This window comes from Leptinotarsa decemlineata, unplaced genomic scaffold, assembly GCF_025532065.1.
Source record: "Leptinotarsa decemlineata unplaced genomic scaffold, Ldec_3_MD MMD2_tig00000199_RagTag_RagTag, whole genome shotgun sequence".
Taxonomy (NCBI): domain Eukaryota; kingdom Metazoa; phylum Arthropoda; class Insecta; order Coleoptera; family Chrysomelidae; genus Leptinotarsa; species Leptinotarsa decemlineata.
In genome coordinates, this window is record NW_027412544.1 from 7,609,480 (window position 1) to 7,623,169 (window position 13,690).

At 35.1% G+C, this 13,690-nt stretch overlaps 1 protein-coding gene across 1 annotated transcript in view; it reads right to left on the minus strand.

The window, feature by feature from the left end:
• Positions 1-7,730, minus strand: part of NKCC (sodium potassium chloride cotransporter) — a 57,366-nt gene extending 49,636 nt beyond the window's left edge. Inside the window, exon 1 of the mRNA XM_074172872.1 lies at positions 7,159-7,730. Coding sequence (XP_074028973.1) covers positions 7,159-7,431 — 273 coding nt within the window. The 5' untranslated portion in view covers positions 7,432-7,730. The remainder of the gene's footprint in view (positions 1-7,158) is intronic.
• Between the last annotated feature and the right edge of the window lie 5,960 nt (positions 7,731-13,690).

Below are 13,690 nucleotides of genomic sequence, written 5' to 3' on the forward strand. Positions count from 1 at the left end.
AAAGTTGCAAATACTTCGTAAGTACACTAGGAGTATTCATGCAAATAAAAGCAGAAATGTAACTGTCAATTCAGCAGAACTATAAATACGTCACATACCGTGTGGCGGATAGAGGAACGGCCAGGGCACTGAAGGCCCTGTCCGGGAAGCTAATGTGGCCTTACGGACGGGGTCGCCCGACTCCTGGTCAGTGGCAAAAATAAGTAGGGCCCCCCAAAAGCCTTTGCAAAACATGCCACCGTGGACCAGCCTATCCAAGCTGAGGTGTAAGGAATCGTGCCGACAGTTGGGCCGACAGCTGGGGAACTCGGCGAAACCTCACTGTAATCAGCCTACCTCTGGTAATGCGGGGCTCTGCCAGATGCTACTCTTGGGAACACATATGAATGAAACAACAAAAACCAATCCCGAGGCTGGACAGAAGGCGGTGGTTGGGAATAAACAGAAATGTCCACCCCAATCTACCGCTTGGAATGGGGCTGGACATGGACATAGCAGATCACCTCCGACTGCAAGGGCACTTCCTGCGGCGGGCACCAACAGCTCCGACTTGAGTAAAGGCAAGAAACCGGCTTCCCCTGTCCGAAAGCTCCCTCACTTGTGCACCTCCACGGAAGTAATCCCAAGGAGGGTGGAGAAGCCGCGCAACGACAGTAATATCGCTGCACCTTCCAAAACATTCGCAGAGGTCACCGTGAGACACATCAATGTTGCCAAAGAGAGTGTGTGTTTGGCGAGTCTTGGCCTACACCTACCAATATAAAGGAGATGTCTCCTAGTGTCCTGTCCTAGGACAGGATGGACGATGACCTAAGAGGACAATTCCTCGGGAAGATGTACAATGGGTCACATGTGGCCTGAGTGCTGTGAGCCTACACTCACCCTCCCTACTCTACAGATAGCAGAACCTCTGGCGTAGAATAAATCCAAAACAAGCACATTTCTCAAAACCCATTTTCTGAAGGAACAGTTCAGTTTACTGTATCTCTTGAAGACGCCAACTTGGCTGGTTAAACAAACGTCGAGAAGATTACAGCAGTTCTGGTGTTTGAGAAAAGTGCTTGTTTTGGAAGTAGTCTCAGATTCTGATAAAAGGTTTTCGAAGGTATATCTCCGATATCAAAAAGAATGTAACATATTTTTGTGTACTATTAAATGATGTTGAAACAGCGACTGTAGCTCTTTTGATTCCGTAGACATACGAGTAAAGCAAAAAACTTGAAGTTATATTTTTGCTGTATCAACTCCTCTATAGAAAATTGAAAATCTATGTACTTTTCTGCTGTAATTTTCATTGTGCTATTAGGATATGGTCAAACAATTTCAATACAGGGTGCTGTCAGACTTTTAGCACCTTGAACTTCGAAATTTCAAATACGGACCTGCATTTTCAACAGCAAATTTTCAATCCGTAATGTTCATTCAATATCCTGTAGTTGGATTTTCTACGTATTCAAGTTTTGATAATTTGATGATCATCAAATTACTAAATTATTTTTCAGTGAGATTTTCCCACTTCGTACAACTTTCGAAAACTTTTCAATAAGGACATAGATTTTCATGGCCGAAGTCACAATTTATGTCCAGATTGTCCAGCCACCATTTGGGCTCTCACGATGTTTGATCGGGAGTCACTCACTGATAAGAAAAACATGTTATTGTTTAAGAAAAATAGGCTGATATTGACGTTGAACTATAAATGTTGTCATTCCTCCTGATTCAAAGCTCTCATTAAGTTCCTGACAGATGCATATTCCAGAAGTCAATTAAGTTCGGCAATTTTCTAGCTTTGAAGATACTAGAGAAATAAACTTAGGTATCATTTCTGTTGGTATCATTTTGATTCATTTTCCGAATAATATCAAAATTTCTCAGGAACTCTACCTAATTTTCAAAATATGAAAGATAAATCTGGTTACGAAAACAACATCAGCTTAATTATATCAAACACTGACCTGCCTATCTGCGTATTTCATGGGCATGGGTTCTCGAGGGCATCTATGGAATGACAGAAAGCTCAAACATTGTTTATCCAAGATAAATGATAGTTCCCATGGCAGTCTGTTGCAAAGCCAAAGCTCGAGATTGACCGCCGAATAAGAAATGGCTTTTAATATCACTCTGCAGCTTTCACTGCAAGGCAACTAGATAAAACCAAAGCTTGCAAACGGTCGATATCGTAGTTTGGCTCTGCATTAGACCATCGTGTAGATTCTTGATGGAAATCCATAATTCATTCACTTGTTACTTAAAAAATTAATTATTTTTTATAGTTGAATGACTACCAAATGAACAGCGCGATTTCTGAAAAGGAACTGGACATGAAAGTTTGGACGATTACTGTGGTACATAAAGTTAGAATTGCTTCAACTCGAGTGATTATCAGGGCCGTTATGAATAATAAGAATTTATTTGATGATAATTAAATTATCAAAACTGTTGGTAGTATCGGATAAATTTAATTTAACGATAATGAATGAGTATAAACAATCAAAAATCGCTACAAAAGATACAGTATGTTATTTAAATTTCTAAGTTGCCCCAAGTATGATGATACTGAGTATGACAATTTTTTATGATCATATGCTGAGAGTACAATGAAAGTTAACATTTTCAATAACTCTGCAAATAAATAAGATTCAGCAACAAACAGAATATGAAATTTCCTGGTTTTCTCCGGAAACAAAAAAGCTCTAGTAGGTGTTTTATTTCAATTATGATGTAAATTTTCTGATTGATTGATTCTCATTCGTTTCATTTCAATTTTATATTCATTTTATTCAATTTTTCAACATGAAACATTTTTTTTTTATATCCATTCAATACTAGCTGACCGGGCGAACTTCGACCGCCTTATAATCAATATTTGTTGTGTTAAGGTTTTAGCTATTTTATATATGGTGTTTGTGAAGAACGAAGTCTGGCCAGGTCGTTTTCATGCTTAGCAGTATTTTGTGCCAGAGAAACAGTAGGTTGATGCGAGAAACCGAAGGTACGTACGATAATTTTTGCTGTTGACAGTCATCCATAATTATTTTACTGAATGAATTTGGTCATGAGTAGATTCCAATTCTCAAACAATAGAACCGTAACTCGGGAGCCAAAAAAAGGAGATCTACTGCAGAAACAGTAGACCTGGCAACACTGAACACAGCGTTCCTCTAGTGCGATTTCTTTTTTGTCTGCATTGGATTGATTCGCAAATTCAGCAATATAAATGCATAACGATTCTGTTGTGGATAATTCGATCTTCTCGCTGCATTTTGAATAACAGTGATAAATATGGCCGACTTTGCCTCTATCATGACTAACAAATTTCCATGCGCGCACAATCACAAATATCATAACTTGCGCTCAACATAACAACTCTCTTAATCCAAGCCAAATGTCGCTTAAATAGGCATTCTGCCATTCCGGTTCTGCCATTCTTGAGTCATAAATAATATAACTGACACGATTTCGTGACTTTGTTTTATATATTGAATTTTTTTCTGAAGGTTTCTATGTTTTTATAGTTATTCCCAGAGGAGACAATCCAAAAAAATTAAAAATCATGTATATTGATGCAGCCGTTTATGAGTTATGAATGCAGCTTGTTTCATACATCAGACAACTTCCCCTTTTTTTCTTTCTTTACATATCTATCAACTTCCCAAACGATAATATGATGTGCAGATATTGGAATTCGTTAAGTTCCATTAGCAAAGTAATGGAGTTATTATATATCACTTGCTAATTGATGAGAAATCTGTCTAACACTATTCTCTCATATCATCATCGACATGTAATTGCTCTTGAATTGAGTATCATTATTTATTATGTGAAGAACAAACTTCTCAACCTCACTACAAACAGGAAATTATCAACTGAAATTTGATACTTTCTAGGTATTAAATACCGAACAAACAAACGCTTTTATCTTTTTAACCATCGTATTTAATGAGAGTCAATTACCCACATACTTTGTGACCTATCTATCCCTTGAATGTTACAATAATTGATATTCAAAGCTTTTATTGACTTCTTAATAAACATATGACCATTCCTTTCAAATACTCTAATGAAAAACTATCTGGAAATTAATTGAAATGAATTGACTTTGAAATACTTCCTAGATGCATGTTTCATTTATTTTCTCCATGCCTGCAAAACTATTAACAAGTTGATTTCCAAGAATAGCTGACTCTTTTTCAATTGAGTAAAAAAAGTGATGAGTAACATTTAAACAAATTTGTAGAATAAGATAATGCAACAGGCAATTTTTAGGAACTATTACTTTTTGGTTTTCTACTTCTCCATTTCCGTACAAAAAATGTGGGAAATTTTGAAAGAAATGAAGAAAAATATTAGGTTCAAAATAAACTTTCTATAAGGATCACATGAACATTGAATTTCACTAGAGATAAAGGCATTAGTGTTCACATGTTTTTGGGAATTTCTTATATAACGTAATGATATTTGACGAATCAATATCTATGACGTTAGGAAACGAGTGTCAAGTCAATGAATCAGCTATTTCCATACTGCACATTTCTTTAAAATCCCCAGGCTTTATCGGAAAGAAATTATACTGTAAAATGAAGTGAATGAATCAACTCCAATTGACACGTTCAACTAGCTGATAAAATTTTTCGCTCAACTATTTTTGTATTGACATAGATATCTAGTGAATTCGACACATTTCTGATGTTATAGGCAAAATGAAAGAAAGGTACACTGATAATATTCCTATTAGGTACCTTATCACTTCCATTGTCATTGTGAATGAATTTTCCAACCTAATTTTCGTCGATCACTAATAAATACTCATAACTGAGGCTTGGTTAGTGCTCTATATATATATATATATATATATATATATATATATATATATATATATATATATATATATATATATATATATATATATATATATATATGTATATACATATATATATAGAGCACTACCTTGGGACATAATATGAAATGTTTATTAAAGTTTCAGGGCATACTACGATATTTTTTATTAGCAATTTTTTTTTTGAAAAAATCACTACGCAACTGGATTCAGAGTGCCTCTAAACAGGTGTGACCATAATTTCATGAAAAAGTATTCATTATTAACAAAGTTATGACAACTCAAAAATTCGAAAAGTCACACAGCTAACAGTCACAATATATAATTTTTTCAATAATTTCAACAATAAAGTGCCGCCAGATGAAAAAAAAAAACAAATAGCGTAAATATTTTTAATGAAAATAACGGAATTACATTCACACAATTCAACTAACAATGAAGCAAAAAATTTTAATAAACGTAACTAATAACTAATTATTGAAATATTTCGATTCAGTGCAACAATTAATTCTAACTCATATTCTAGTAGCCTCTACTAATTCACCACGCTGCCCAATAGCGACAATTCTGTGATGACACTACTCCATTTGTAGTGAAAGTGGCTTCGTCGGTATATAAAATATTTTTAAGGAAATTTCTATTGTTTAAATATTCCCCTTGGGCCCATAAACAATATTCCAGGCGTCTTGCTTCGTCGCCTTCTTGAAGTGTGTGTAACGTAACGTTTGACACACGTAACGTGTGTCACGTAACGTAACGTAACGTTTTATCGAATATTTATTATTACATCGTCATAATACACTTCGAATACAATAACATTTTCTCTATCCATTTTTTAATATTCTCCGAAATAACAATTCCATTCAACAAAAATGAAAAAAAGCATTTTTGGTTTTCCCCGTATAACTCGAGAAGGGCGAGAGTTCCTGTAAATGTTTTTCGGCCATTGTATCGTTCCCGATGACAGTTACCTTTTTTCCTATTTACCACATGATAAAAGAAACGGCCTGTAGGTATATGTGAAATTATTTGTTTAAAAATATCTTTCTCTAGAAAATTCGGACCTATCAATTTCAAATAGAGATTGACAGCATATCATCAACAGAATTTTCTGACTATTTGAAATATGAATTTGTTGAATAGAGAAAAACTCTTGAAGTCATCCTAAACATACATCGCGAATCCCATAATGAATGATCAGATGTACATGTCTTACAGAAGTTTTGGCAATCCTTCAAACTATTTACATTGTATTTACAAGTCAAATAATGATGAGTATGAATTTTACAGTTTTTCAAAAAACCACCTATATCGACAAATTATATAACCAAAGTTGTTTAATAAAATATCGGACCAGAAAATCATTTTTTCAATAACTCAACAATGAAGCCATTATGAAACGAATATTATTTTCGAAAATATTTGGGTATTGAATATGTATGTTATTACGTATCTTGCTGTGACGTTTATAATATTCAAGTTATTGTCATTGTATATGAATTTTCAAGGAATACTCATTAGAGAATAAGTAATATAATAATAAAGATAAATATTACAATGAAACGGTTTCATTAAGCAGCACTTGTAACTTAGTTTTCGGTATATTTCACATGGAAGGATTATCAGTTGATATAATGAGTAAAAAGAGCTCAAATCTTGTTAGTCCACAAAATGAAATAATACTTTAGCCTGAATTGTTGATATGCTTAGGGGATCAATCTCAGAAATAGTTAGTATTTTATGATTGTTTTCAGATTTCAAAATGACTGTATTTTGTGAGAATCAGAGACATCATGAATGATATCTGATGTGGTTTTTGAATTGCAGAGTAATTACTTCAATTACTGGATAATTAGGGTTCAACGGCTAGTGATTCTTTTTTTGTATTAATAATTTCATTGTGAAAGAACAAGGTTACACTACGTCACTTTTTGGGAATGATTATAAATCGCGATAATGTTTCGAAAAAAAAAATCTGTTTTTCCGTTAACCAACTGTAGCCCACTCACGTTTTTCTTGCTGGAAATGGTATGAGAAAAATCATTTTTCAGGTTGTTGTAGGCAATTTTTGAACTCATCTTTTTTTACATAGACAAATGTTAGTTTGAAGTCTTCTTCATTGAATGGCCGAGGACCAGTGCACTGTCCAAAGTATTTTTGTTCAAAAATTCCCATGATTCAGTGTGTTCTTGAAAAAAAATATATTTATTTTTATGAAAATCTTGTACAATGTGAGAAAACCTTGTTTTCTATTAAAAAAAAACAATAAACCTACCATCACCATTAAAAATAATTCCGCAAACAACAAAATACCGACTCACCTTATCAAATTCGGTACCCTCATATAGCTCTCCCAAACTCGGTCTTTTCACAGCCTTCCTGGAATTCCTATAGTTCTCGAGTCTTGGCAAAGCCTCTCTAGTCAATTGCACAAAAGATTTCTTTCTTCTTGGGCCTTGATTATTCAAACTCGTATTCAATACCGGATTACCGTTTGTAACACGTTGTCCGTTCAGGTCCCCACTTTCTTGCAACTGAAAGCCGATGTTCTCAACACCTCCACCGTTTTCACTTTTTGTGAAACGGCCTTCCATTTTGAGGGTTTTTAGCGAGCGAGCATTTTTGTCCGGTACTGTGAAAAACTGATATTTGACTTGCGTTCAGTTTGGATGTCGAAGCCGAGGTGGTGTCGGAACCTTGTTTGTTATTTAACTGAAATGTTTCGCGTGCACTTGATATCTTTTATGGCAGGCAGGAGCGCGCATTTTACTTGAATGATTTAATCCTGTCTTAACGAGATATCGTCAAATCTAATCTGTCCTGGAAAAATGTCCAATCAACGAACGATCCAGGGTTTTAGAGTTCTTCGAATGATGAGGAGAATTGGGGGAATTTAAAGCACGTGTTGGCTGATTCATTCGATTGTTTTAACTGCGTGAGCCGGTTTCCGACTCCAAGAATAACTTAGGAAACCATTTTTTGCGGTTTCTTACTCATCGATAAATATTGAGAAATTCACATATATTCCGCACTGTGCGGGATTTTTTCTATCAATTGCCGAATTCAAAATTTCATCCTGGGATCAATTTCTTTATTGGTCGCGATGTAGATAAACTAGAAAAACGGTAGTCACCTGATTAGCATCATCTGTTAAATTCTTTTTTTTTTTATCCCAATAGTGAGGTTATTTCTGTCATCAACAATGGTTTTACCAAACGCAGCTTCCAAGTGTTCTGAATTTCAGTTCACATTGTCATCAGCAAAGTGGGAAATGAGTATTGAGTTTATATCATTACTCTCAAAAGTATTTATTCAATATTATTTTGCTGAAATTCTGCACTTTTTACAATATTTTGAGAAGTAATTGATTTTTTTGTAAGTAAAGATAAAATTTGACAGATATTGTCAAATCGAAGCAAAACTTTATGTAAAAGACAAATGAAACTATTAATAAAAAATATTTCAACATTCGGTCGGTAGTCGGTCGGTTTGACGTGGATGCTTTGTTCACTCACTCAAATCGACCGTGTTGGTTGGTGGTTCAAGCCCCAGGCTGAACGATCGATTTTCACTTGCTATCGTCCAGCCTGTGTTAAGAATCACACGTTAAAAGATAATACCTCGTTAGTCCTTAGCTTGCACAAGTTTCGATTTCAGAGGGTTCTCGTTCGTACGGGTGCGACAGCTGGTTAACGGAAAATCAGATTTTAAAAATATTTTTATACGGGGTCGATCCAAAGAGTTGTTCACTCATTTTCTAATTGAAAGTGATAGAAACTGATGGGAGCGAATACTCTGGATTACACCTGATACATTATAAATCTTATAAAATGATGTGCATGAAACTATTAAATATCAGCAAAGTGAAATATCCAGTTTATTATAAAATCTTTACCATAAAGGAATCCTCGAAACATAAAAGTATGGATTCGCCAAAAAACTTCAAAACTGTTTAAGAAGAGTTAATAGTTTTTGGCATCGATATTTTTTTAAATAAATGAGTCACGTCATCATTTTCACATCGAGAAATATATAATTAATATATATATTATTTACTCAATTATATTTACCTTAACGGTTGTTTGGATAGGACGAAATCAGTTTATCAAATGAATATTTCCTGAACCATATTTATGTTACATGTAAATGTAATTGATTATAACAGTTATAAGCAAAATAAGTTAAAGATGAGTTTTGTGAACGCCTCGATCAAAATATAGGTCGCTCCAAAAGTTTTGTCCGTTTGATGTCATGTGTTTTTGCATCTTCCTCTTGAAGATGATCACTTGGTGATCGAAACACGTGTTGTGATGTTAAAATAACGGTTCGATGTTGGAGAAAAAACTCCAGTAATATTATCTTATTATTCTCACCCGGAAATAAATTGATTCAATAATGGCGAATTATTCAGTTCAGTTTGATCGTTCATAAGTTATTAAGAGTTTTTGAATTTGTTTATTTCCATACTCTCCAACAGGTTAGGGCTTGAATTCATGGTTGATGAGTGGCATATGTGGAATTTATTTTTCCATTCTGGAAACTATCTTTGTATTCTTTTATGTGGGCTTTGAACATTCTTCCAGTATAAAACATCGGACATGACCCATATGATAATTTATACACTCCAGATTTTTCTGAAACTGAACTTTTATCTTTGTCATTCTTAATGTGCATTCCTAAGTTGTTGTTGGTTTTGAAAGCAATATTTACACCTTTGTTGTGCAGAAAATCTGAAATATTTGTAGTGGATTATCCTAAGTAGGTTAAGGTTCTATATAACTTTCATCCTCTTCAAAGCTTTTCTGTAGAACTTTTTTGATAATGAAGAATCTATTAGACTACAAACGTAATCATTGTTAACGACTATTTGTTTCATTATGTTCAGTTCTTTGTTGAAATTCGTCTCTGACTGATAGTGTTGAATGCTGCTACTATGTGCTGATAATATATGTATGTGCTGGTTAACGATAAATTGAAAAATGATGTTTGGTGTTAACTTTTGTTATTGTCAAGTCCAGAAAATATATAGAGTCGTATTTTTCATCTCCATGGTGAATGTGATAGAAGGATGGAGAGAACTGATGAAACAAAAACTTAGTCAACTGTTTGTTCGTTCCTGTGAAACATACCAGGATATCATCCACATATCTATACCAATACACAAAACTTCTTACCAGTTGGTTACTATGCATTTTTCTCTAAATCGTTCATGAAAATCTCTGCCAGAATGGGACTGAGTGGGTTTTTCATTATGAGAACTTTGCAGGATGAATAAAAAATTTCATTGAATTTGAAGTAATTCTGTGACAAACAAGTCTGAAATTTCCTTTTTCACTACCGGATTGATAGACCTTCCGTCCAATATATCCTCCACAAGAGTATTCGTCTCAACCCTTCAAAATTTAAGGGAGGGGCGACTTTTACGTCCGTACTGTATACCTCCAGTAAATTGGATCGGATATGATGCATACCTTTGCCGGCATGAATACCTCTGAAAGAGCTGAGGCATACGTTTTAAATCAAACATTCATTGAATACTGTTGACATTTCGTAATTGTGGTTAACCACATTTGTGTTCAAAAAGTTCAAATCACGCATTAACTTTATCTGAGCCAACAAACTTCTTTGCGTGAACCAGTGTTTTTTTATCAAGGGTTTCTATTTCTTCATGATAAAACTCATTTTAAACAATTCGCACAAGCGTATTTTCAGTTTCTTTGAGTTCTTCCGAGTGTATAATGAAGGTAATCCTGATATGTTATTCGCATAAATTTAATGAATTTATGGACGAAACTTACTGTGCATAATAATTTATTATAACGACTGAAATTCCTGTTATAAAGGGGTTTTTGTGTTTCATGAATGGCCACAGTATATTGAGCATATTGTTCTTCATCAGGCTCCTCCATCGGCCACATTTGTTATTTACAATAGAGAAACTCCGGTTATACAAACCATATGTTTGTCGCTTTCAATGATGGAGGCTTGGTCCACTTTGTAACTTCATCTGCGACGTTGAGCTGAGATGAAACGTAATGCCAGTTGGATATCAAAATATATTGTCTTCTTTCTAGTCTAGAGCATTTAAATAAAACTTTGTTCTCAAAACTGTTTCATTACTATTATTAATTCATTAATTATCTTAACATGATAGGAATGTTATCAAATTATTCAGAATCAGTTTAGAACTTGAGTTTATATGAATAAAAATAAAGATAATCAAAAGGTGTAACCTAATGGTACCCCACGGCGATGTCCATTATCACCAACTGCAAAATGTTGTTGCTTTCTGTACAAATAATAGATCTAATAATGAAAATCCGCATGTTTTATTTTATCAAATTTCAACTGAGAAGTGAAAGAGTAATATAAAATAGCAAGTAACTGAGGCAACAGTTACCTAATCTTCGATTAATATGTAATGTAATCATAACCTGTTGAACATTGCAGACGTCGTATTCGAGGTATTACCTCTCGTCAGTACAGAAAAAATCCTACCCAGACAGCAAAGTGCCTGGAACTCGATTATTGTCTACACGGCTCTACATATATGAAATCTTCGTGTGAGAGAAAGATTGTTAACTAGTAAAACTCCATCTCGCGAACAAAGCCCCAAGCAGAGGGTAGAAACATTCCATTGCCTTTACTGTCTGTGTAGGATCTTTCCTGTACTGGCGAGAGGTGATACCTCGAAACCGCGATGTGCAGGTGATCTACTTGAACATTTTCAGCATGGTCCTGCTGCTGATTGAACGAGAACATCTGCGAGGCATCTTGTATGAATATCTGTCAATAATTCAATATCCAGCGTGATATTAGACGGGAAAGTACTTGTTTTCAGACCATCGTTTACCAGAGCCTATTGTGTAGGTAGTTGAGGGAGATTAATATTTCAAAATATTTTTTTTACGTATGTATCTCTCCTCGATAGTTTCCACTTTTGATTTTTGCACAAGAAGAAAGCGGGTTATTGAATACAAAATTAGTGCTCTAATTTTGAAATGGTATGCTCATGACGGAAAACATTATTAAGTATCAATGGAGAATAAGAAGTATTATAATGTCTGGATATGATTGATTGTTGAGTAACAAAATTCCAAAATACTTATAGAAATTGTTTATTGAGGAATAACATTTCCAAAATGAAAATCATGAAATTAAAGTTATGACAAAGAGTAACTCCTTCAGCTCATGTGAAAATAGTTTCAATGATGAAATATGAAGAAATATACATTTTCGAACATGATGGAATAGAACATGTCAATAACCCAATTTCATGAATACAAATATAGCATAAACAACCTAATAAAAGCATGTGTACGCGAAAGAACATACGAAACTGACATAATTAAAAATAATCATATTCATAATCTGTGTTTTTGTTCATGAAGGAATTATGGTGTAATAAAAATCGACATGGGTACTATTCAATATTTTGAGACATCTGATGACAGTAGTCAGCGGCTTATTCCAAGAGTCTCTGCATGTTATGGATAATCCGCCGACCGCTGATATTCAGTTGGAATCTTTTTGGAAGGATATTCATGAACACCCGCAGACACTCACTTTGACACTCCAGCTCTATCGCAGCAAAGCTTTCAGCAGAGAACTTCGGCTTTCTGAGCTCAATGAACTGCGCAACCCGATAACCCCGGATGACGTTTGAAGAGCCCTTGTATATTACAAGAATTTTGCTGAACCAGGCCCGGATGGGCTGAACAATTATTTGTGGATGAAAACTATCAAGCACTCACCGCCGTCTAGCCAGAGTTTATCAACTTATTACTGGATGGGGGGCAGCCAATTTCGAATTGGTTGATCGAGGGGCGGGCCGTTCTCATCCCCAAAAGCGGAGATTTGTCGATTCCTAAGGATTACACACCAATAATATGTTTAAATTCGTGTTATTTGTTGTTCACGAACATCGTATGTATATGACTACTCTCATGCCTTTGATCGAGAAATCGAATGAATTTATGAGCAGAGAGGGTCGAAGAAAAAAGTCGTTGGATGTGGAGAGAATCTGCTCATCGATAGATGTGTAACGTTTACGTATACAGTTAACCTCTTTATGACTTAGATCGACAACCAAGGCATTTGATACAACATCGTGAAAGCTCATCTTTCCTTTGCTCAGATGCCTGACGGTATCCGGCAAAATAGTAAGATCCTCAAGCAACTGATGCCACTCTGATGGACTCTCGTCAATGTAAAATATGACTACAATGCAACCTGGGTGGGTCACTTTCAGAAGGGGTATATTTTGAGGCGATTCCCTCAGTCCCCTTCTTGTCTGCATCTCACTATTGTCATTATTCATTGCGCTTGGAAATACTTGAGGTTATAACTCTGGCACCCACGAAAACCGGAGGTATAATATCACCCATTTGTTTTATATGGAAAATCTTGAACTTTATGCCTCTGGAGAAAACGATCTCCATCAGTCCATAAGCTTGATGGAAGAGTACACGCGTGCTATCGATATGAAATTCAGAATAGACAAATGTGCAACGGTCCATCCCAAACAAGGACCATGCGGGCAATACGGAGAGGATGTGCAGCTCGTAGATGGAAGCATCCTGCATTATTTAAATGCCGGCGGGACGTATATACCTCGAAGTGGAACAACACCTTCCACAAGAGGTAACAGCAATGACTTCCTGGAAAGTATCAGCACAATATTCGACAGATATGGTCATCGGAACTATCGGGAAAGAATACAGCCATGGCTATAAATATGCTGTGAATAAGAGTAAGATTGATTCGGTAAACCAATCTTAAGAACATTTCTCATACATCAGAACGACAATACTCTTGTGATGCATTGTTTGAAACCTTTGGTGTAGTAATGAA